The sequence below is a fragment of the Acanthisitta chloris genome, unplaced genomic scaffold (genome assembly GCF_000695815.1).
Source record: "Acanthisitta chloris isolate BGI_N310 unplaced genomic scaffold, ASM69581v1 scaffold2158, whole genome shotgun sequence".
Lineage (NCBI taxonomy): Eukaryota > Metazoa > Chordata > Aves > Passeriformes > Acanthisittidae > Acanthisitta > Acanthisitta chloris.
This window is the reverse complement of record NW_008686252.1, coordinates 2,489-28,924: the sequence shown is the minus strand read 5'-3', so window position 1 is coordinate 28,924 and position 26,436 is coordinate 2,489. Positions and strand designations below refer to the sequence as shown.

The 26,436-nt window shown below is 39.0% G+C and overlaps 1 protein-coding gene across 1 annotated transcript; it reads right to left on the bottom strand.

The window, feature by feature from the left end:
• Positions 1–356: 356 nt before the first annotated feature.
• On the bottom strand, positions 357–26,436 carry LOC103807310 (amphiphysin-like; the record flags this gene model as incomplete). Its single annotated transcript, XM_009080037.1, is given in 13 exon segments — positions 357–2,147; positions 2,437–2,460; positions 4,039–4,062; positions 7,198–7,305; positions 11,981–12,109; positions 13,979–14,117; positions 16,713–16,795; positions 17,672–17,747; positions 19,527–19,612; positions 20,015–20,122; positions 21,376–21,471; positions 23,920–24,022; positions 26,402–26,436. Coding segments are annotated over 13 exon segments (2,802 nt in total), but the record flags the coding sequence as incomplete, so codon positions are not given.

Here is a 26,436-nt window from a genome sequence, read left to right as displayed (position 1 = left end):
AAAAAAAAAAAAGCAGAGTAACTTAAGTGAAGTATTTTAACAAAAGGAATAAAAATAGACTAGGTGCATTTAATGATATACAGATAAAACACAAAAGCTGCAAGACACAATGTGCCTTCACAGTTCAAAGCTTCATTCACCATTTTGAAATGCATTTTTGTCAGCCTGCTCCATTCCATGGCTGAAGGGCACCACACTAACAACAGTTGAATGGCAATTTTTCAAAAAAAAAAAAGAATAGCACAAGCTTAGGAAGGGCAGTGGGAAACACACAAATGGAATGTTTTTAAACGACAAGGTTATGCATGGCCTAAGGAACTCTTTGTCTAGACTAGGCTACACACTGGGGTAGGTACCTCTTCTTTATCAGCCTCAATTTCCTGGTACAACAATCCATATCTCCGGTTAGCAATTTCATCTTCAGATAAATCTGAGTTGTTGGTCTCATTGTCTTTAGGACTAGTTGAACTCTCGGTGCTAGCATTTCTGGAATTTCCCATTTGAAATAGAACCAAGGGTCTAGCTATCTCCTTGCTCAGTCCAGGATTGCTAATGCCTGCCTGCTCCCCAGGTATGCCTTGTTTTACTGGTGTCTCCTGAATTATATTGCTTGTGTTTGCACCTACTTCTCCCCATTTGTTATCAGTAGCGCCTAAGTCTTGTGTAGACCATTTATTACTAATGCCTAACCAAACATTTTCCATATTACCTTCCTCTGAGTCTTGCTGCTTGGGGAAAAAGGGCCAGTTATCCAGTCCATTAGCTTGGCTATCTGACAGATTAGGAAAACCCCAGGAATCATTAGTAACTGTTGGATCCCAGTTTGCCAGCCAGGGGTCTGTTTCCAAGGCTTCAGGAACACCACTACTACTACTAGGATGCTCTTCAGTGACTGCTGCTGCTGCCCTACCTGTCACTTGGTCTTCTGCATTACCTAGGCAAGGATTACTGCAGCTTGTGCCAGCAGCATCGGCTGTCTCAGGCAGCAATGCCCACTGTGTTTCAGCAGTAGCTTGGCCTTCAGCACCAGCACTACTATTTGGGAGGAGGCTGATGCTATTGTCTTCTGTTCCTTTACCAGACTCTTCTGCACTGAATAATTCAGCATCACACAGACTGCTTCCAGTATCTGTAGGGTCTTTTCCTGTGTGGTCAGTTACCTCTAGGTCAACACATGCTCTCACATTTATACACTCCATGGGTGCACTCTCTCCAGTACCACTGTCAGTTTGGTCTAAGGCATCCTCAAATGTCCTTTCATGGTCCCGACCCCAGATACCAAGGACTCTCTCATGTTCAGTGCCAGTGCTTTCTACAGTTTTACAGTTGTACACTACTGTTTTGTCCCCACTTTCCAGCCCTGTGGTCAACAATGGTATTTCTCCATCTGTTTCCTCAATGACATTGACCTGTTTGAACTCTTCTTCTCTAGGATTTTCTAAGTCAGCACCATTACCTTTCCAGGTATCCCCATCATTATCTTCAAACTCATGTATATTTTCTACCTCTGCGCTGACTAAAATGTCAAGATCTGATTTTGTTAAACCCTCATGAAGTTCTGCCTCACTGTTTCCTTTTGTTGCACAACCTTGCTCTTCCAGTTCCTCTGTACCTTCTACCTCCTTGTACTTAGCTCCGGTCTCTACCTTTTCACTTGGCTTGACACCTGCCCACTCGTCTTCCTCCTGCTCTTCCTCTGCCTTTTGCACATCACATGGGAGGGGTTCATCCAACAAGCTATCAGTTCCCAGGATGGGTGTTTCAAAACCGGTTATGTTCTCTAAAGGCTGATTGGTCACCACATCTTCCCACAGGATATTTTTGGCATCCAACTGGTCCTTCAGTGAAGTCCTCTGGTTTTCGTTTACAGAAGCTGACCCTGGTGCAGCATCCTCCTGCTCACCTACTGCAGGCCAAACACTAGCAGGCAGAATACCTGTGGATTCGCTTGAGGTTTGCTCTGCCCCAGAGAAAATCAAAGAACCACCTGCAGTAATTTCCTGGCTGACACTGGGTGTGCTAACATCTAGGCCCCAGTTGAGTGAACCTAGATCAGTTTGAGATCTGTTAATATCTTCTGATGACCCACTGTTTGGGGTTTCCTCCATGACCAGGTTACACAGGGAAAGACTTTTTGAAGAATCAGGCTTTAAGCAGACAGAAAAGCAAAGAAAAAACACAAGATGAAAAAGATAAAGGCGGAGTTGATGAGAAAACACAAAATTTCTATTTTACTAGAGCAATTTTAATTTAAAGAATGAAGTGACTACATTAAGCCATTTAAGGAAAAGCTATGTGGTTTGCAACATTTGGAGGTAATAGATTGTAATGTAAAAGAGCAGCACTGATAGACAAAACCAGCAAACTATATGTTACGCCACACTGATTAAAGCTCATCTCTAGAGTGGCTGTAATTTTGGTGGGAGGTTTGCTTACCGGCTGCACCAATTCGCTGCTTGTCTGTGTAGAAAAAAACATACATATAAAACACAGAAAAGAAGAACATGATGCACTTTGTTACAGCAGCAGGTCATTAATTAGCAGTTCTCTAACCAGCAGCAGTTATCAAATCAGTGTGGAGAAGGAGGGGCAGGTCCTTTCCTGCCACTCCACAGAAGCCTAATCCCAGGCCCTTAAATTTTAAACCTCTGCATTACATTTTTTAAAAATCTTCTACATGTATGTTGAATATTTATCACACTTTGATTTCCTCTGTGAGCCACTGACAATTTTATTGCAGGAACCCTATTACATCTCTGTTGAAAAGAGGTCTTGCTCTGGGGGACAGTGACCAAGGAAGAAATCAATGCAAGCAGCAGTGGGGCTTACTTGTATTTGTTCTCAGGCATCACTGCATCATTCAGGCAGTGCAGTGGGCCCTGAGCATGCAGCTCCAATTCTCCACCACCCTGTGCCATGCAGAGGCATTTACACCCACACAGAGTAAGGCATCAAGTCACAAACCTGTTGTCTACACTGCTACTCTCTGCTCAACTTATTAAGGGAAGCTCAGTTAAAGATTTAGCATCCCTAACTTCAAACACTTAGCTGTGAAGTTCACCTAGTTACTCTACTTTTTTTTGTAAAGTTAGAGCAAACACAAAAATAATCATAATGCAGAATACATACATAGTCTTAAAAAGCTATAAAAGGCAGTGATAAAAATACCTAATTTATATTAGATAAATATCTAATGTTTAGAGCAATACATTTCTGGGTTATTTTAGCTGGTCTAGATGTTAGCAGCCTTGAAATTTTGGCCAGCCTACATATGTGACTTTTTTTAGGCTTTATTTAACCTTTCTCAATAGAAGGAGATGAGCATTTAATACACATCACATACTGCATGTGTTCCCAATACAGTGCTGCAAATCTGAATACATGACACACATTCACAGATTTCTGTGCTGGGTGAAGCTACAAAAGGTTGATACCAGGCTTCATGTCAACTCAACCTAGCTATCTACATGACATAAAGTTGAAAGAAAGCTAAAAATAAACGAGTTGTTTTCTTCCTGCAGATTATTGTACCTGATTTGGCACCAGGAGAAAGAAGGAAGGATTCACACGGTTTCCTAAAGTAGCAGTTTCTTTTGTGAGTAACTCCAGTTTGCTGTATGGCCACAAAGAAAAGCTAAACTCTCTCTTCACTCATGAATTTTGAAAAAAGGCTTGTCCATGGGGTAAAGTCCTGAGGAACTACACCTTCAGATAACTGAAACAAGAGACTAGCACCCATTCCTGCCCTCTACTAGCTATAATTCAGGCATATGAAAAGCAACACACTTAGCTATAATAATCGTGAATCTTATTAGCCTAGATTTCTGACATCGTTTAGGTTTTGTAGGCCAAGCAACACAGATTAGTTTTTTTTGTTGTTAGTTTTAAAAGGTCCCCACAGTGGCTTCATATACTTGAAAGTGTTTGTCACAGTCTGTAAATTCTTTATCTTGGCTTTAGGTAAAAGCATTGTAGAGCTGTATCTACGTTGTTACAAAATCAGAGGCACAGAAATATAATGATATATGTCAGGCTTACCGTCCATAGATCCCATGGCAATGTCTGAAAAAAAGGAGTGAAAAAAAGGGGCTGTTAGGAAAATACTGCTCATATACTGTATGACCATCATACTACATAACAGTGTGCATTAATTAAGAGAAATTATTTTTATGCATATTTATAATACATACATATTTTATATATTAGCACGAGTGCGTGTGTGTGTGTGTGTATCTGCATTACGCTCTTCTTGGTTAAATAGGATGGGCAGTATGCTTTCCAGCCAACTCACATCACTGTGTGCACAAGTAGCAGTCAGATTCTGAGATGGTGGCAGAATGACTTTCAACAAGTGTAGCAGCCTCTGCAAGGTGTCAGCTTTAAAGATCTTACATCGGCCAGGTTTTCTAGCTGGTTAAAAATTTACTCAGCTATCCACTGAAGATTACGCCATTTTTCTCACAACTCCAGGAAGGAAAATGGCATACTTTTGGGGAAATAAAACAAGAAAGTTCACCAATATTTTTTGTTCTTGTCTAGTCTGTTAATAAATGTTAGTGACCTCTCAACGGAAGAGCTGAACAGAACAAAAGTAGTCTGAGATACTTCAAATTGTATCTACTATATTCACAGCTAGGTTAATGTTCACAAAACCCAAAAAACTAAAGATGATCATAAAGTAAAATGTAAAACTGAAACATTTGCAGATGTTAAATGCAACAGCTAATATTTGAGTGAGAGAAAGGATTGCTGCATTTAGCTCCTTTTCTTGTGTGCTTCACATTCTATAAAGACCTAATGGTTCTCTGAACAATTTCTGCTTCAATGAGCAAAAGACACAGTAATAACTCACTACTCAGATTTACCACAAATTAACATCAACAACCAATTTGCATTCAGTTTAATTTGGTTGAAGTGCTGCTTCTGTGGATGTAATTCATACGTGTACATGCTTACTTCACTTTGTAACACTATTAGCTGAACATTCAAGCTTTAAGAGGAAAAATGAGAGGTCTGTTCTTACAGCACTAACTGGTGCAAACCCTAAATGTCCTGCCAACTTCCATGAAAGGAAAGATTGCTGTTTTTCCATTTTTCAATTTTCCTTTCAACTTTGAGCATGAAGGTGGAGGAATAAACTGAAGGAAAGGTCAGACAGAGCACAGCTAGCAAACAGAGGAGAGGGCTAAGTAGGTTTAGAAAGGTTACTTCTGAAGCAGCCATAGAAACAAATAAGCAATTAAGGAAGGGCAGGCTGGGACTCACTTACTGTCATCAGATCACCCTGGAAGACCAATGTAGGGAGGTAATTAAATAAATTATCAGCAGAGAAGTCATGCGAGGCCTCCCAAGGCATCATGCACAGATGACTACTCCTGTCTTCATGTCACTACTTCAGCACTTTGCTGAAGGGAAAATATCCATGACTGAGGCAAAAACTATACACATATAGAAATAGCATGTAAGGTTCTCTTCTGAATTTCCCTGTAAGCACAGTGCTCTCCAAAGACTGCAACCACAGGCTTCATTCTGTCTATGCTGCCATAGCAATGACTCTGCCAAACCCAGTAAGACTGAGACCCAGACTGCAGGACTGTCTTCCCTTCTAAAAACACAGTACTCTGACTCATCCACGTGCTCTTGTGGACATGGACCATCCTTTCTCATATACATACATTGTGAGGAAAGGTGAAAGGAAAGGAGATTGGAGGTGCTCAGTGATGCTTCCTGTGCACCTAGATGAAAAATTACAATGTACCTTTCTACACAGAATTATATTCTGTATTTCATGGTACAGTTGAATCTAAACCAACTCATTTTCGCTGAACTAATAAACTCCTCTACAATCTGTGCAATACGATTTCAGAACAAACATGTTCTGTCAAGTTAAATATATTTGATTTAATGATCCCACTGCTCTAATCAGCGCTATTACAAAATGAGCTAAAAGCATAGAGTTAGTCAAGTCACACCTAAACTTTTCTGTCACTGCTGAATGCCAAGGAATTTCATTCTACTGGCCCTTCCCCTTCCTCTTCCCTGTTTAGAGGGAGTAAGAAAAATAACAAGTAAAATGCACAAAGCTTCTGTTAGAATGAAACACTTCTCCTTGCAGATCACAATGAGAAATTTCAGATAACATCTGGAATGTTCACAATGCTTCGTTTTTTTGACAGTGCATATCCCATCAGAGATCACTACAGATCTCATTACATAGCTAGGACTGTACGCCAAATAAGAAAGTAAACAACCGACAATGAGATCAGCAGAGAACCAGGAGTATTTCAGCCTTAAAGCTTCTTGTCTTCTCACTCTTATCTCAGTACTGCACTCCCAAACAGCCGATTAGTCCTCCCATGTCTCACAGAACAAACCAGGTTAGTAACAACCACAGGGATAATAGGTCTTGCTAACAGCGTGTTAATATTGTTTGGTTTTCTGTGTACAAGACAGGGATACCAATATGCTGGCCAGGAGATCTTCCCTACTTTATTACCTGCCCCCTGGATAGTGAGGGTGAATTCTAGATTTTGAAATAGCAGGTCCCATAGAGTAGCCAACTAATATCAGCCATTTTTTTACTTTTACTTTTCATCTTTTTCTTTTTTTTTTCACATTGCTGCAAGAAACTGCCATGGCAAATATTAGTACTGAACACAAAATTTCTATAACACAACATTCTGCAAGGAAACACCCTATTCCATGCTCTCATTTTCCTTGAGGTTATGTCTAAAATAGGTTTATAGCAACACCACTCAGATCATACCACTGCTTGGTACAGAAACTCCATCACAGCAAAGCAATCACATGCTGTCTCCATGAGACCTTGGTCCCCTGAGGCATCTTTCCAGACAAGAAGAATCAAAGCCAGGTCAGACAAGTTGTCAGAAAAACAAGTTTACACTAAGACTTATTCTAAAGATGGAAAATAGCAGCATGCCAAAGTCAGGGCCAAGGTACCACCAACCACTCTCATTGGCATCATCTCATTTCACCACCTGACAACTTCCTCTCCTTCCAGCATATCATTAAGTACAGGGTTACTGAGGCGGAAACATAGACAGCTGACTTGAGCTCCTCAGGAAGATAAAAGTTTTTCAGACACTGCAGATATACTGCCCATTAATACTAAATGTTTGCTACCAAACACAGCATGTTGCATTCATATGCTTTGCCTACCTCAAGGCAAAGAGATACCTGAGACATGGGTGAATGAGTAACTCCCGTTGATACAGCTTCTGGCTTGAAAGGGTCAAAGTCAAAATCTAGCAAAGATTCTTCTTTCTTAGCTTCAGGTACTTCATTCTGTTAGAAAAGAAACATAACTCTTGAAAAACTTACCTTCTGAAAGCTGCCCCAGCCAGTAAAATATTAAGAGGTGCAAGAAATAAAAAATATACCATAGACTTACTACCTGTGATGCACACCAAGAGGGGAGGAAGCTCTGAAGATTTTCGTGAGCTTTAGTATAAGCTTTAATTTTATTTTTATGAGATTCACTCTTTTGTGATACCTTTGTTTTCTCTGTAGTGCAGCTTTGCCTTTCCAGGCTAAATAACCACAGTCCATTTGAAAAAGTGCCAAGTCTACACCATTTGATTGTGAAGGCCCTTTTAAAGTGCTTTGAGACAGACATCAAAATTGAAAACTACATCAATGGTACCCAATGTCCATACATTCTAAAAAGGAAATATCTCCACAAATGCAAACATTATTAAAAAGCCAACATAGAAGCACATAAATGCATTTGAATTAAGTTTCTATTCTGAACATGAATACCAATTTACATTTAATATTGCCTTGAGCTCTAAACTTTAGGAAACATCTGGTAGTGAGGCACTGGAATAGGTTGCCCATGGAAGCTGTGGATGCCCCATCCTTGGAAGCACTCAAGGCCAGGTTGGATGAGGCCCTGAGCAGCCTGAACTAGTGAAAAGTATCTCCTGCTCATGGCAGGGGGGTTGGAACTTCCAGCCTAAACCATTCTATGATGTGCTCTTACAAAACTGGATTATATGGTAGAGTCTTTTTTTATTTGTAATCAATAAATTAGACAAGGCCTCTGAGGTCACTATAAATATATATAGGTTCAATGGGCTACAGGTCTTTCCTGCTATAAAGTACCCTGAACAAAGAATTAGCACGCTTCAACATAAAATATTAATTAGCATGAAACTGTAGCTGGGATTGAATCACTAATTATAAATATTCTAGGCAAGCATCTTGGTTTAGGTAACAAAGCTAGTACTGCCTACTGCTAGTTGCTCAGTGTTTATTAAGTAGTGCGAGACTCTCGTACACCATGGCAAATCTACAACAAGAGGGCAGGTTCAGCAAAATATTGAGGTGAGGATGATAATACAATAAACAAACAAAGCCTTTATATTGTTCAAACACTTCAGAGTATAAACTTCCCAAATTAGTGTTACTATTGGTAAATGCATGTTCAAATTTAGGTAATTAATGGCTTTCATTATGCCACAAAACACCTGAGCTCTGTGTCACCTGAAAATATGGTCAAAATAGCTCCCCAGTTCCCGTGTTAGGAATGACAGTGACCTGGAACTCTTCAGTCTGGAAGAGGTGTGCTAGTGGTTACGTGAGTAGGGTCTATTTCAGCGTGAGAGGCACAGGGGTTTGGCTGCTCCCTGATTCTTCCCAAGCAGGAAGACAAGTGGCAGCAAAGTTGACGGGGGCAGATGTGACATAAAGAAAAGCTGGTGGTGCTCCATGTGGCACAGAGTTCAGCTATGGACCTCCTCACCTTCAGGTGGTGTGAATGTGAAAAATGTGCACATGCTGAAAGACTGAATACATTTGTGCCAAAGGCTTACCTAATCAGTAGAAATCATGTGGAGGAAGCCCCTGAGCTGCAAACGGCTGGAGGCTGGGAGGCTATAGCAGAAGGGCTTGTCAGGAGTACCAACTTTGCTTGCCTTGTTTTATATTCTTCCCTTGGCCTCTGTGTTTGGCCAGTGGTGTTAGAGACTCACACTTTCAAAAGTCAACCCCACCATTCCCACCAGTAACCAGCATTACATTCATTCTGTCATGTCTTCCATCCAGTGTATTTAGATTTCACCACAAATGCCCTTGAGGCACTAGTACTCATGTGATCATACACCCTGATGAAACAACACAGCATTTGCTGGCATAGAATCAGAAATGGATGGAGACAGAAGAGCCAATTATCTTTCAGTGAGGTTTGAGAATGAAATTGCTACTTAATGGGGATTAAACCAGATGAATGGTAGTTTTACTTAGGCCATGTGTGATGACAGCTAAGGTAACTGTAGTGACAGGGTACAACTGATCATTGACTGCAAAAATTACCCATGACCCTCAGACCAAAATAATGAAGACAACACTTGTTTGTACTTTAGGGACAAAGGCCCAAATCTCACACTACATGGAGATGTAAGAGAAAGAGGAACCTCAGGAAATCGCTCAAAAACAGACAAAGCTGTGACAGGAAGGCCTGTCAAACATCCTGTATTAATTCCACCATAGAATGATGAAGCAGGAATAAATGACACATTTGAAAGAGGTGGTTGTGGCAGAAGCAGGGCTGTACCTCTCAGAGGTATGTACAAGGAATGGAGAAGACAGAAGAAACGTGCAAGAGTCACCAGAATTGTTAACCCCTCTCTGCACCCAATCTGTACAACCCTTAAAATGGCCTTAGCAGATATGGGCTATTCACTTCAGAGCTGTTGGACACACTCAGACATGTTACGGGTCTGGGGTGGTGGGGGTGGGCATATTATAAAGGTCTACAACAGCCAAGCTAGTAACTGGACACTAGGGCGAAATGTGATGTGAAGACAACGAGAAATAAAGCATGGAATACTCATTTCTAAATGATCCTTTCATCTGGTCACCTAAGTTATCTCATCTTCTCACCTCTTTCTTTTACTTAGCTGTAATTAAATCTATTCTTGGCAATAAATAACCTGGATGTGTGAGCTGCTTTGTTGAATCAGGCCAAAAATATTCAACAGCACCAAGTAGAACAGCAAATGCATTAATACAGCTTGGTAAAGAATAATAACTACAGGATGTGTGTTCCAAAGAAGAAAAGTGTCTGGCCTGTTTGTAATCCTCTCTAAAACATGGGATTAAAGCAGCAAAGCTCTATTCATCAGCCTGTTGGTTTTGTGCCTCTGTGTGAGCAGTGTCCAGGACACTAGTCGTGGTCCCTCAGGAGGTCCTGCACCATTAGTGGACTCTGCACTCTTGACAGCTTCCTCCATACTGGCCAACAAGGCCTTTGGGAGTATAGGAGAAGTCATAAGCACCAAGAGGAATAAGTCCATGTTTTCTGTGGATTTCAAGAACTGGTTCTCTTACAGAAGGATACAAAACCTACATATATATCACATTATTTGGGTATGTTTGTACATACTCAGAGAGCTCAGATACAGCAAGGATGCCTTAGTGATGTGGGTGGGTTCTGTGGAGGGAGAAGTGCAGATGAATCATGAGGAGGTGGCCAGTGAATAGCTTAGGTCATTTTCAGATCACTGACTGTGCAGGAGGGAGGGATATAAATCACTCACTGAAGGGGGATCAATTTTTCCCTGACAGAAATGAAAAAGATTTCACTTCTCAGAAGTACACCCAGCTTTTATTTTGTCACTCCATTTTATACCAATCTCTCATAGAAAGGATGTAAAGATTTTGGAAATGTGACTCATACTCATTAAAGCCCTGTTCTAGTGTCATCTTTTAATGGAAAAGCACACAGGTTCCATGTCAACTTTCCCAGCTGGCCTGATACATGAAGGTTAGTTGAATACAGTATTTAATGTAGAGGGCCACATCTAGCACAGTTCACACCAATTCTTACAACTGATGTCAAGGTTTGTGCTACCAGAGTGATTTATTAACTCCTATGAAGTCAGGGTACCAAGATGCAACAGACCTGCCATCTCCCTTCAGAATGAGGGCCCAACAGCAGCTGCATTCTGGGACTTGCCTTTAATTGCATGGGAACTTAACTATAAATAAGTCTTTTCTCTTCCAAATAGATCCCTGTAGACAGCCTGTTTCTCCCCTCCACGGGGAAAAAAAATCATCACATGTTCAAATTGTATAAAGTTTTTCACTGCTGTGCCTACATTCTCCTGTGTTGTCAAATGAATTAGTACAAATCCAATGATCCACATGAAAACAAAAACTCATAAGCTTTCTGTGTAAGCTTCAGAACTACGATTTCCTCCCCAGTCTATCAGATAAAGGCTCAGATTTCAGAGTTGGAATTACCATCATAGAAAAGGTCCAATATTGAACAACCAGCAATTACCATAACTATGTAAAAGCTGAATAGCAGAATACAAATTTTACAGATGCATTTTAGACAACTTGGCTTTTCTGTTTGTTATATGCAATTTCAAAAAATGTGATAATAATGAGATAAAACTAATTTTGGTCACTTCTCTGCTGTGTAGTTAATGTCTCTATGAGCAAAACCAAGTGAATGAATAATCTAGCTGAAGAAGCCTTTTATACCTTTAAAAACCAGCCAAGTTCCATTTTTAAAAAATTACTCAAAAGAAAATAGGAACTTCTTTTAATGATTTTGATGGAGGAAACCAAAACAATGAAGGACCACTGTAAAGTTCCACTTGAGATGCTTAGGATTAGAAAAATGCATCTTAGACCAACTCTCAGCTTGAAATGCAATTTAAGGCATTTAAATCTCAAACATGACTGTTTTGCAGTATTTTAGTCAGGTCTCACCGGAAATCTCTCATTTTTTTCAATATGTTAGAAGTGTTAGCCCATTTGACTGATTATGTGTGAACTGTTCAAAGGTAAAACACCATACATGTAACCCTTTCAAGATAACAGAAAATGCTAACTGTGTCTCTGCCTTTGACTGGCACCCTCCTCCTCTCTCCCCATGGAGATCAGCCCCAAGGGCACTATCTTAGGGTGATTACAAGGTTGGGGTGGTATGCCATCTGCTGAAGCTTACCTGTGATGGGGTTGTCACGTTGATTTCTGGGACAAAGTTGTCATCAAATAAGTTAATGATGTTCTCCTGTTGCAACTCCTTCGTGGGTGTGAGCTTAGGCAGTGGTGGGACTGGCGGACCTTTCCTCAGCTAGGCAGACAGCAAAAATGTCACAGACTAGTTCAGGGATAAAGGAAAAGCTTCATGCTAGGCCTAAACAATTTATGTTAGGTTTTTATCACTGCTCTTCACCCTAAATAAGCATTTGTGAATGAACCATACTTTGAAAGGAACTGTTTAGTTGTTCAGCACTAAATCGGAATAAACATTGTGGGAAGAGCAAAACAACCTCATGTTTCAAACTCATTCAAACTCAAGGTTTCAGATTTCATACAAAAGCAATTCTTGGCTGTTTTTTTCTGCTGTGACAGGCACTTGCTTTCCTATGCAGCCCATAATAAGAAGGGCAATGCTGCACAGAACCAGCCTCTGTAGCTTTTTGGCATCTTGAGTTCATTTGCGTTTAGCTTTGGGATTTTGTCCATGCCCACCTGTTACTACCTTTAAAGCATACTTCATGCTAAGACCACATCATCTGTGGGAACCATAGCACCTCAAAGGTGCTTAGTTTATTATTTTCTGCTGTTCTCCAGAGATTCACATAACTATGACAAACTAGTTGCTTGAAATAATACCAACTAGTACTGGATAATTTTTAAATCTGGCAAAATATCAAGAAAATTAATTCACAAAAAAACCTCAGGTGGTATAGTGCCATAACACCATTGGCACCAATGAGACTGAGTCCTGCCAGATGAAGGCAGTGAGGTACCACATTTTGAGAGGCCAGACAAAATAAGTATGCTTACTAAATGCAAAATTGAATTTCTTCTGATGTTCACCCAGCATAGAAATAGCAATCAGCACAGAAGATATTCCAATTCCAAAGCCATCAGTAACATCAACACTGGTCTTCGATATGCTCATGAAGTATCACATACAACTGGTATGCTACAGAGGAAACTGATGAATGAAAGTGATTCTTATTTTACCAATACTGGTGAGAATAGAAACTACCCCAGTGATTCCAACAGTGTCAAACTTCTCAATCCAGTGTTATGCTCATGAAGTATCACATACAACTGGTATGCTACAGAGGAAACTGATGAATGAAAGTGATTCTTATTTTACCAATACTGGTGAGAATAGAAACTACCCCAGTGATTCCAACAGTGTCAAACTTCTCAATCCAGTGTTAATAACAACCAATAAGACTTATTAGTAATTTCTGATGTTCACCCAGCATAGAAATAGCAATCAGCACAGAAGATATTCCAATTCCAAAGCCATCAGTAACATCAACACTGGTCTTCGATATGCTCATGAAGTATCACATACAACTGGTATGCTACAGAGGAAACTGATGAATGAAAGTGATTCTTATTTTACCAATACTGGTGAGAATAGAAACTACCCCAGTGATTCCAACAGTGTCAAACTTCTCAATCCAGTGTTAATAACAACCAATAAGACTTTAATTATTAGTAATTAGCACAGCAGTATGTAAGCCAGCTTTCTCATTTACTGATTTAGAGGTTTGCCAGACCAGTGATGATTTTAATCACTGGCTAAATTTTTCCCAGGGTAAGCATAAATTTGAAGATGAAAAGCATAAATATATAATGTACAGAAATTCACAAGGAGGTTTTAGAAATAAGCTTTTCAAACTATCACTGCTGGAAAACGTTTTAATGCAACTTTTTAAGAAGTGTTTTGCTCTGTCACCACAAATCCTGCCCAATTCACCAGGCACCTTAAAATTTTCTTTGCTCTCCCTTTCTATCCATGCTCACTACACAGGGATGTACAACTAATGAACAGGACAGACTGCAACAGAACCAGTGGCCTCCCTATGAGTAATGACTCAATCACAGCCTAGATGAAAAATCTACCATATACATCATCTCAGCTATCTTTCACTGCACAACAGGCAGGTTCTCCTGCTAGGTATCTGCTTACCTGTGTGGGTGACTTAGGTCGGGCTGGTGCTGGAGATGCTGGAGCCAGCATATGATTGGGACTAGCAGTAGGGCTCGGCAGGGGAGAGGCCTCCTCTGGTGGTGATGGTGTTTTTGCAAAGCGGAGTGGACCTGAATCACTAGACAGAAGTAAAGCAATAGCAAGGACATATATATCTTGCTGACTTATTACCTTGACAATTTGTTGCAACACTTGAACTGTATCCCTGATGTAATGCCAGTGACCACAAAAGGCAATTCACACTAGAGATGAACTAAGCCATTATACAATGACTAAAACTAATACTGCAATTAAAATTCAGTATCTACTGTATCAAAGGAAGTTTTGATTTTCAGTGATCTTGATTTTTGGAACGTGTTTTCCTGATCACTGTAACTTGAAGGAAACAGAGTACCTGCATTTCTTCAGATTCTGTATTTGAAACACCATTTCACATATAAGTTTATAACTATCATAAAATGTGAGATGCCTTATAGCCTTCATTTCACACGGTTCTCAGAATAAAAAGTTCTAAAGATAAATTACCCACGGGAAGGCATAACAATGAGCAATGCAAATAATTTTAAAAGCTCAGCAACTTCAGAAAGGTTTCAATAAAATAAAACACAGCCAAGATTATTATAAAGATATCACTATTTAGAAGGACAGTTCACTAGAACTATAAAAAATCAGCAGTCAGAGACTTCAACAGACCTCTGCTGATACTAAGAAAAGATCTGATGAAGTCCTAGAAATCATCTGCTCTTCTCATGAAAGGACCTGGTGCAAACACTGAGATAATATTCAGCTACCTAAAAATGCTGAAAGCTTTTACTTGGAGAGGCTATAAACTACAGCACTCCATGACCACAGTACTCGCTAAGAGCAACTCCTACACATCTTCAGGGAGAGCAGAAGCACTACCTGACTGAGAAGACCACAGTATACACATAATCCTAATGCTAACACAAGAAAAATTGTTCATTGGAAAAGACAAACACTCACCACCTCTTTCTGTGGAAATATTTAAAAAGGAAAAAAAAGTAGTCATTAAAAAATTTCTTTCCCAGGTATAATATTTGCCTCCAGGATAGAGTACTCAGTTGCATACATGTTTTCAAAATGTTTCTTTTTAGACAGTTCTTCAAAGGAAAGATTAGATACTGTATCTAAAAAGAAAGCTGTTTCATCTTACAAAGGCTCACTCCTGAGTAGTCTTTTAAAGCATCATCACTAATAATGGAAGTCAAAATCAATCCAGAGTTTCACACAAGGCTCTGTGAATAGTACAGCAACAGAGAATAACATGGGAACTGAAAAAAATAATGTATTCTTAAAAAGCATTAAAGTAAGTTAAGATCACACTGCATTAACGTATGTCTCGTCATTTTCAGCAAGTATTTTCTTTCTCTCGTTGATGGAAGGAGTAATTCAGTGGGAACAAGCATGTGCATGTTGGACATGGTCTAGGAGACATAGGTGGACAAAATATCATTTTTTTACAAAAAAACTGCTTGAAATCTTCCAACACTACATTTTTCACCCTATGAAAGTATTTTACAAATCCCTTATGGAAACACAGCCCAGTTTGTGAGTCCACCCTAAAGGGGCTAGAAGTGGTGATGCATGAGCTAACAGCTCCAGAGGCAGTGTCTAACTATATACGGGAACGGATTATCATTGAAATAATGTAAAACATGAATTTTGGTCATGTTCTTATAAAGTAGTTCTGAATTTTGCATTAGGTCAGTAGGTTCAATACTTCACTCTTTGTTCTTCCAACATGAGATTAAAACAAATGCAGAAATATCTGCCATATGTTTGATGCAGATGTTGTGTTGTTTGGTCAGTCTTAATTGTTGCTAATCTAAGGCCACCTTGAGGGCAAATTATCTGTAGCTATAACATTGTTCTAATTGCTTCTGATTTGCTGGGATTGCATGGAAATTCAGGCTTTATGTATTAACTCTAAATATCACTGTGTCTTGATAAGTCTCACTGTTTTACAATTTCAATCTTTTCTGCATATCGCTATTAGAGTACTGAGAGATCAAACTATGGCAGAAAGGCTACATTTGTTGCAAGCAAAAAAATCAGAAATACTGTCCAGGCATCCTCTGACCTTAAGAAAGCACCATCTCATTTTAAACTCTTTTTGGTTTGTGCTTTAAGACAAGATTTCTCTCGAAAGTCTTTAAAAATATGGTATTTCTTGACATTCTTTTTACTTCAGCTTTTCTGATTTTATGGTGCACCCTCAGATCTTGACTTTTCCCCACGTGCAGAAGCGATAAAGGCTGACTTTCAAAGGTTGGGATTCTCACCTAATAACAAGAGCTAAAAGCACATCTAAATATATCAAGGCTTAAAAAAATTATGAGAGTTAGGAACATTGCTGTAAACTAAGCAGCCAAGAATAAGTGAGCTATACATTTAGTTAGTGAAAATTGGTATAACAGTCTACAATGAAACAGGCTAAACTGCAACAGCTGAGAATCTGGCCTTCATTATTTTTTTTAAGGGAAAAAAAATGTTGGTGAGGAAGGAAGCTTTGCACCTTTACTCCTGCTGAGGATAACTTCATACAAGGTACCTTCATCTATCATCCTGAACAAGCAATGCCTGTTACCATGTTGTACAGCAATTGCTACACATGGTGTAGGTGATTACTATATATGCTGAATCCCACAAAGCCTACTGGAATGCAATTCATTCAAAAACCCAGTAAATTCACCTTGGTGCCCCTTGAATGGTGAAGGCTTTGTCTGCATGCTGATCCCCCAGCTTGGTCATCACTTCATATAGTTTGTGACATAGCTGTGAAAACAAAACACTTGCCTGAGTTTATGTGAATGACTACAGTCATGATTAAAAACACAGGTGATAACTCTGGTCTGATAACTGATAACCTGATAAGATAAAATCTGATAACTTTACACTACACTATAAAACCTTCCAAAAATACTCAGTGCCATGTATAGCAACAGCCTAAGCAGAAACCCATCAAAATCCATAGAATCAATGATAATAGCAGTTCTTCAGAAACACAACCTGTTTTTCAGAGAGTAAGTTCAGAAGCATGACTGATTGCTACATGAGCTCTGATGAAGGAGGCTGCCAAAAGTTTAAAGCAACATGTGTAGCCAAGAGGATTCATGTTTTCCCCTCAAAAACCTAATCCAAATTTACACAGGACTTCAGTAACATGATTTTTCCAAACAATTTTGATTCCAGTTAGTAGGTTACTATAGATAACACACTACCACTTAGCCAGGTACATTCAAAAGATCCTCACTGATTGATTTGCCTAACAGTCACAGATACAGTGTTGCATTGCTGACAATATGTAGAGCAGACTTGAAGGGTTTGCTTGACATGTTCTTGTACTGATTAAAGCAATGTGGTGCTTAGCAATTTGACACAGTAAAAATACTGTAGGCAACAGTAAATCATCAAAACAGAAAGTTAATTTCGTGCTACAACTGATACTGCACTGTAATCCAAAATTGTAGGGGCTGCTCTTTCCTTAAGGAGAGCAAAAATATGACAAGTAAAAGAAATACAATGGTTATTGTAGAAATCTAGATCTGTGGCAAATTCTTCTGTATGTCTCTCCTAGATTTTTACTACAAGACATTTGTTTGCTGTCATGCATATCATAATTCGTTACACAAGATACTAATTTTTACTCACTAAAGATATTTCCTTGTGAAACTTGGCTTCGAGACTGGATACATTTTTGAAGGGGTTCACATAGAAGCCAACTCGTCTATGAAGGATGGCACAAAGAAAGGAAAAAGAGAATAAAAGACATGGGTGGGAGGGCCACAAAGGCAAATTAATTGTTTTCCAGACTACAAGTAACATTCTTGAGTATTACTCTCAGCAAAGCAAAACTGGATGAAATGTCAAAATTTCAGACTAGTTTGTTCATCATTATTTCTGTTTGTGTTAAGAAACATCATATTCACACTACATAATGTATCAAGTTGAGACCATTCCCCAGCAGGGGCTTCAGCTTCCCTTTTAGAGAAGGGAAGATTGAAAAAGGATGGCCAAGAGTGGGGCACAAGCAGATGGAAATTAAGGTGCTCTGGCGTTAAAGTAAGGCGCCCTGGGCACCCCCTCTCCCACCAGCCACCACACAATCATTTCCTGTAAGGAGAGAGGTACCACTCTGGCACTTTGAGTGCCTGCACCCTAGATGGCATTGCAGCACCAAGGGGATGCAGTTGTGTCTGGGGGCAGCTTTAAGGAATACAGCTCAGTACAGCCCAGGGGGAGGTGTCCCATACTCAGCCCTCCTTAAAGAAATCAGCCCTGAAACACACGTGTATATATATGCAAAAGAAAAATAATTTAATATAGACTGGACATTTTTGCACATGCAGTCAAAAATCTGCTTGCTTGGGGTGAGTGATTACATATCTTTCCTACATTTCAAAAGTAGAAGGTGTTTTTGTAGGTTCTGTATTATTCTTTTTCCTACTTAAAACTTTCATGTGTAATTTCTTCCAACTTTTACTAACAAAAATCGTCTTTGGAATAAGAATAAGCCTGCAAAATGTCAACTCAATACATTATTTCCTTCCTGAAGAATTGCAATAACTACAATAAAGGAGACTGAAACCAACTGCTTTCTAAATTATGCCTATTGCTCAAATTAAATTCTACCTTTTCCTAAGACTAGTTAGTTGGCAACACACATATTGAAATGAAAGGGTCCTTACTCTAAATCTTTCATATACAGTTTTACTTTTAGTAAGCCCACAAAATGAATATCTTGAAGTGCTAAGAAGCTTTTCAATTGAAATAGGCAGAAACACAGCAGGAAAATCCTCTATTGATCTGAAATTTAACAGGATTTAATTTAGAAGGCAAAGAAGACAAAGGATACTTCAGTGACTCACAACACATTTCCACTCCAGATTGTCAGTTGTTAGAGAACATAGCACACTAATGAGATGCTTATTTTTCTCTGCTTTTGTTCTCACGTTCATATTCTATGCATTTTCTGTATAAACACAATTCATGATTAAATATACCAAATGAATGATCTATGCCATCAAATCCCTTTATATCACAGACATAATCAGTGCAAAACTATCATATGTGTATTCTGATGTAGTTATAATACTAGTTTTCCCTTCTACTGCTTCAGTAGAACCTTACAGAAGCTTGAAAACAGCAATAAAGTCTTAATACGTTTGCAAGGTTCTTTGCTTTGATATCTTTTCCAGAAAAATGACCCATAAGCAGACCCAAATCACCACAGACTATTCTGTGCTCTAGTATAGTTATTTACCCATAAAACAGAGACCCTTTTGCACCTCAGAATGAAGACATGGTAATGAATCTCAAGTGCCAAGATACACTGGTAGAAGTGAGCATAAGTACACTCATAGTAAGCATATTTTGGAGCATTTGCATACATTTTTCCTTTTATTATTTCATAAAGATAATGGATGGGATCTTCAAGTATCCAGCAATCCATTTTCTATGAGCTCATTATAATCCCCTGGTTTCCCTTTCCATACTCCAGGCTTACTGTGACCACAGAGATGGCAACTCTTCTTGTAAGTCAGTGTTAAACTCTTCAAACACTTTCTGTGCTTTTTGAAATTCTTCTTCTGCCTAAACCAAAATGAAACAGGGTGACTTCTGCAATCACACTGAAATAGCTAAACCAGCCAAAATTGCATTTGTGCATTTTTTTGTGGTGGGTCTTTTACACTACACTATTTATTAACAAAGGAGGTGACTCGGTCCCACACCATGGAGGTCAACACAGACTCGGTGTCCCCTCATTCTCATCAGGAGAGCACTTTAGGGTTCAAACAGGACTCATCTGTGAAAGAGGCTGAGCGTGCCCACACATGCACCAAAGTACTCAATACACATTTATGCTTACGGATATCATTATTTCCATTTTTACGAAAACAAAAGGAAGAGAAACTTTGTGCTCTATCTCAGCACAGAAACAAATGCCATTCAAGCTCCCTAAGTCTTCTGCCAGCATATTTCTGATTGTGCTACCTTGGTAATTCTGCCTTCATCTTTCCTTTTTGAGCTCTGCAGAGCTTCTAGATGATGCCTCGCACTGTCGTAGTCCACCAGCTTTCGGCTTCGTTTTGCAATGCGAGTCTGTACAGGGGTAGAAATGAAAGTAAGGATGAATAACACCTTTAAAAAAGCTACTTTATTTATGTTGTCAATAAAGGTTTTGACATTTTTATTCTCTCTTATCTGCTGTTCATATCTGAATTATTATACTATGCAGGAACATGGAAATGGTAAAAGAGACAAATTACCTTTTAAAATAAGGGAACAATTTACAGATAGTTTGGAAGGGGTTTTGGTGGATGTAGGGCTTACAGGCCTTTTAATTGAGATCTCAACGTTATGCGACACTTGTCTCATTCTCCAGAATAAGTGAACCTGTTAAACTCACAGTGACACAGTTTTTCTCCTTTATATGTAGTATACATGTTTTGTAATTAATGCATTTTTTTCCGGAGTTGGAAAAATGTTTAAAATATAGTTGTTCTGACACTTAACTAAGATAACTGGAGTTCATCATATACATATCCTTTGATATAGACTTTACAAAGCTATATATTACATGTAAATTCCACATTCCAAGAGGGCATAAGTGCAGCTTGATTTACAAGCAAGTTTAAAACTGTACGTCAGTAATATTCAGATTTTTTAATTAACTTTTCTTTAGTCTCTGAGGTAAATGACAAAGGGGATGATGGTGTGATACCTACTCAATTATAAACTATCACAAAAAATTTCCATCTGTGTCCATACAGTCATATTGAAATATAAAAGTATCTGCCTCTCACCTATAATGGTCACATACACATTTCACTTAGCAGTCATCTCTCTGGACCGTAACACCAAACAGGCATCTGGGAGAGGCTAGAATCTGCAGATCATTATCTCCTAATGCATATTACAAAATCTTTTTATAACTAATTAAAAGACAGGAACCATATCTTAGATAAGAGAAAGATACAAGTGCATCTAGCCAATAACAAAAAGCCTGTTTTCCATGTAATTTGGCATTTTAGTCTGAAGAGCTTAATGTGTCCCTGCTGAAGTCAGTGGAAATTATCTCATAGCAAAGACACAGAAACAGGAAAAAAATTTTCCTCTAGAAAGGCTAATTTACTTCCAAGAACTACTTCATTAAAAATATTTTTATTCACTTGTAAAATCAGTACAGCCTAATGTCAGGGACTTACTTACAAAACATCTTGTAGATTTCAGAAGAGAATGACTTTCAACTCCCCCCCTTTTTATTTTTCTTTGCTTGTAATCTCTTTTTGTATTTATTTTGCAACTCAACAGTACTTTTACAAATTGTTCTTTATAGAAAATCATTACTCTACTTTGATATCAGGAAATTGGCCTAGATATGTGTCCAAGGTCAACAACGACCCATCCACCAGTTTTTGATGGAAGTCTTCCCAAAGTTCATCACATTTCTGAAAAGGTAGAAAAGAGAAAAATGTGCTTAGTAGTTTAATGCCACTCTAAAACTCAGAGAAATACAAATCTAATTGGCAAAGACTAATCTTTCTGAAGTTTTAAAATGCTCTTTATGGCAATAAACCAGAGCACAGTTATAAGGTGAATGAAAAGGAATACCTTACAGAAATACCTTGACATTGCAAGCTTAATTCACAACAAAATAAGATTTAGTTTAATAACTAGTTTGTGTTTTCATTATTACAAATCAAGCTATGTGAAAATAAGGATATCACAGGTTCAAGGTATTCCTTGGAGTTCCAGGTCCCTGAGGATCAGCAATGCAGAATCTGAGCCTGCCCTAGTTTTTGCACTTAAGTATGTTCACTGCTGATGGACTTTACTTACAGAGAAAGGAAGTATAACAAAAGAGTAAATAAAATAAAGGGAAAGGTCTTTCCATCCTATACTTTTTGTGCCATTAAGGTACATTTGATGAAATGGCTGATGCACAGACAAGAACTCTACCTTCCGCTACTAGAGAGCTGGGATGGCAGATAGAAACATCCCAAAATCAGCAGGCAAAATAAACAAAATCCTCCCCCAGAAGTTCCAGTGCTTTTCCCCAGACCCCAGAGCTCTGGGGTAGCTCCAAAGTGTAGCTCTCTGGTTTTTGAAAACATGTTAATGCAGCTCATTGTGACAAGGACCCAGTAGGGAGAAGGGTGAAATTCCTTACCAGAAGCAAATCCTGTTACATAGAGACATAGTGCTGGAGGTCCTGGGTTCTCAATTGAACAAGTCATTAGCATGTGTTAAACATCCTGATTCCTCCTTTCTCCCACATTGTAAAATCACTCCTTTGATGGAAGGCAGGCTGAAGGGTATGAGCACTGCTCTGCAGGGCTGTTATCCTCACTGATAAGTCCAGACAGCTATTCCCCAGTGTTTGTTTTACCATAAGCTATTATAGGGCATATTATAAATGCTGTATGATTCCAGCCATCAGTTCATTCATTTCCTACTCTAACAGAGCCCCTAATGAATTATTACAATCTATTAAACATGCTTAGAAGAAATACCTCATTTATTAACACAATATTTAATCACAGTGTTCTACAGAGAAGCACAGTACTAGATCATAGCAAGCAACTGCCAGCCATAGCATTTGCCTTTGTGTGTTGCCCATACATATTTTGGACAAATTAAAATCATGGAGGTTTTCTGAAAACTGATGGATGCAAACAACATTGCTGAAGGGTCCCTTAAGCCATCATCTTTCCTACCACACAGAATAAGGTCATTTAGGTGGATCCCTTTCGCAATGATCATTGAAATCCTAGACTGAACAGATATATAATTCTGGTTATAATTAGGTTGAGGGATGCAGAAATCTACATCTGTGAGGAAAAAAAATCAGGGGAACTGGTATATTGCCTGTAAGTCTCTTATTGAGAAGACATATCTATCATTTATCTTTACACCTAAGAGCCAAATTTTGGTCCTTTCACACAACTACAAATTTCTGAATGCAAAATCTGATAGTCCACAGATACAAGATGATGTCTACAACAAGATGCAGCATGACACTTTCCAGCTGCTTAACCCAAAAAAATATAAATGGTAAATTATACAGTTTGGAAGTTGGGTACTTTTAAAATCAAAAACCACATCAGGCCTATAGAGGAAGGCAAGGGTAGAAGGTGGCAGCCACAGAGAAGAGCAATCTGTACACAGATTTGGAAAGAGGGCTCTATATTACAGTTTCTTGTTAATTGTATGGTCCAGGAGGTCTTGCAAACTGACTGCCACGTGGTTAAGAGCTTCACTGATAACAGTCTGCACTTTCTTGTAACCACCAACATATTTCCTGACAGACTTCCCCCAGAATTAAGACTGTTTAAGCATGCAATTCAGAGCACCTTAAGTTAAATTGCTGCTGTGTCCTCTAGAAAAGCCTGTTCTCTAATCACCGGAGGAAGCTAAAAAGGTGAAAATAAACAGTGCCCTGCAGCCTAATTTGCCCTGAAATTCCAGATTCTTGTCAAAGAGAGGTGTGTCCCATCAGATACCCTGTTTAGTACCACTGACTCAACAGTTTTTACACAGAACACAAGGATATGCAGATTTGATAACTTTTAACATTCATTTGAATTGAGAATCTCGACTGCAAAACTGCATGTAAGACACCTTTGTACAAACTTGTCAATCAGACGCTATCAGGACCGATTCTGCTTACATCAGCTAGTTCGTAAAACAGACATTGCCAATGCTGCATCTGGTCAACAGGATCTGCATTTCACAAGATCAATAATTTCTATGCTGAGAAATAATTTCTATCCTGAGAAAACAGGATTTAACACGCAACAAAGAATTAGGGGACATTTCAGATGCAGACTTCTCCTCAACTGTTCAGATAAATCCATTTGCAGCCGAAATACTTTTTCTCTTTCCATACATCTTACCTCTCCAATCATTTTCACATCTTCACGTCCGTACCAGTCTGGCTCATATACTTCATGGAGAGACTCTGTAAGCTTCTTTGAGGCATCTTGCATCCCTGTAATTAGACAGAAGGAGGAACAAGTAACAACAAACTACAAGAAACAGTTGCTAAAAATCTTTGTTTTCATCCACATTTCCCTCTGGCAAATTTAGAAAAGAGATGCCTGAACTTGGGGAAAGTGCCATAATGGACTTGTTTTTAAGAAGACTCTAGTATGCTCACCCAGTAGGTTTAGAAATATGTGGAGCCCAGAGTTTATTTACACCTGCAGTGGGTTGGTGCTTACAGAGAAGTATGTGAAGCCAAACTGATCTGTCGCTTTTGGAGCTCTTGCTACCACAGGTGGAATAAGAACAGGGACTTTGATGGTTATCACTCTGTAATAGACAGAGCAGCTGACTGAAATGTAAAGTAGCTTCAATAATACTATGAGAAAGAGCCTAAATCTATTTTCAGTGAGATTAGTTTGACTCCAGTGAATAAAATCCACACTCCGTGAGGGCATTAGGGTTTGCCTTTCCATTTTGATGGAGCACCAATCCATTAGATGTTGAATATGGCTCTGAAACCAGTGAAACCCAACTGATCTCACCTAACATGCTAAAAGTTCAGAATCAGTAATTTTAAAATGACAACTTTTATTTCACTTTCTTTGCAAAATCTGAGCAATTTTTGTACTTAGGATTTTTTCCAAAAAGCATTCTTTTTCTCTAGCCAAAATCTGTTTGCTGCAGCAGATCTGTGCTGTCTTGAAAATATCTCTAGCGTGATCTTCAGATTTAACTGTTCAGTGGCCAAATTTAGGAGTAACATCAATATTTCTGGGTTTTTTGCACAAAGAAACATTCGGGAGTGGAAGAGGAGAATTTATGTGAAATTTGAATTTCTAGAAGAGCAGACTTGATGTAGTCAACAGCCATTCCACCATGCACTCCAAAACACATGCTTGAGATATGACAGGAAAATAAATGCAGCCCTAATATAAAAATGGTGGTCCTATGGAATGGGTAGGATAGGAAAAAAGATATTGAAAACGCTGAAAGCACATGGCTGTTCTCACTCCTTGGGTTCAAGAGAAAGAATGGCATGGGCAAGAACAAATACAAAGGAAATGCTGGTATTCAGAGGGTATAAGCTTTCACCCATACTGAGTCAAACCAGAATATTTGATCTCTTCAGGGATTGTCTTGGGGGTGCTTTTCAATGACAGAGCTCAGCTCAGAGAATCAGGGTAGCACAAGAATTTAAGATGCATTTCTTCATTTTCTCCTTTGTGGTTAATGCTTAGGATGATGTATCTCCAGCTAAGAAAGGGTTCCTGAATAAAGGGGATTTTATTTTTTTTGCCTTAGAAGATGCCAAATTACAGTAAAATACAGATGATGTTCACATAGTTTTCCAAGAAGGTCTAATTAAAAATCTTCTATGACACTGCAAATTAACCAACTCAAGAGGTGAGGCAAAATCAGGAGAGTATCAACATGCTTAAGAAGGCTGATTCTCTCCACTCAGAGTGAATGCACAGATCAGAAGGGTTTGCTCATCCCTGCTCATGCTTGATCCTTTCTGATACCTGAACTTCTGCCCTTAAGCACTCTGTGCACTAAACTTTCCACGTAGGTTCCTGGGGCAGACAGGCTGCACAACTGCTAGCTAATCCCTCCTGCAGCTTGCACTCAGCTCAGGCACAGACCAGGCTGGGGCAGAGTACCTTGTTCTACACTGACTTTCTTTTTTAAGTACTACAGGTCTCAAGCATATATATGCTTAAGAGAGTAAGTAAAAGACACTTAATATCCCATGCTTGACTCGTATCAAAGTTGCACCAACTTTTACACTTTTTTCAGTTCTGAGAATCTGGTAATCCTCCATCCCACCACAGTCTTGTAGAAAAACATCAATCAAATGCAGCCGCAGAGTGAGGCAAGTGGGCATTACAGTACTTGACTTCTTCTTCAGTCAGCAGCTTCAGTCTAAGATTTCCAGGCCAAGGCTCCTACTGCACCTACAGTAGGTTTACTGCAATACCCCAAATAGGGGGTAAATACCAATCCAGTGGCTTCCCATTCTTTTTCATGCCTGTGGGCATAAACTTACAATGCCCAATGACTTTTTTATTTGGCTGTTTTCACACAGAATTATTTCTCATGCACTGATACCTTTTATGCATCTTTCAGCACTAAAGTTAAGAGGATTAGTGTCTCAGTCATAGCCTGCAGGCTGTCCCTCTCTGCTGCTTTTAACTGCTATCACCGAGGAAGACAAATTGTTACAAGCAAGGCATTAAGGTACTAAGAAACGTGGAAAGAATTTTTACTGCTGATGAACAGTTAGAAATTTGCATTTAATATCAATTGTTTCATTCAGTACTGCTTCTTGGTAATTGGATCACTTATTCAATGACTAAAAATGTCAAAATATTTGAATCGCTTAGGAAAAATGCTGCTAAATAACCCAGTTACTGAAGTCTGATCCT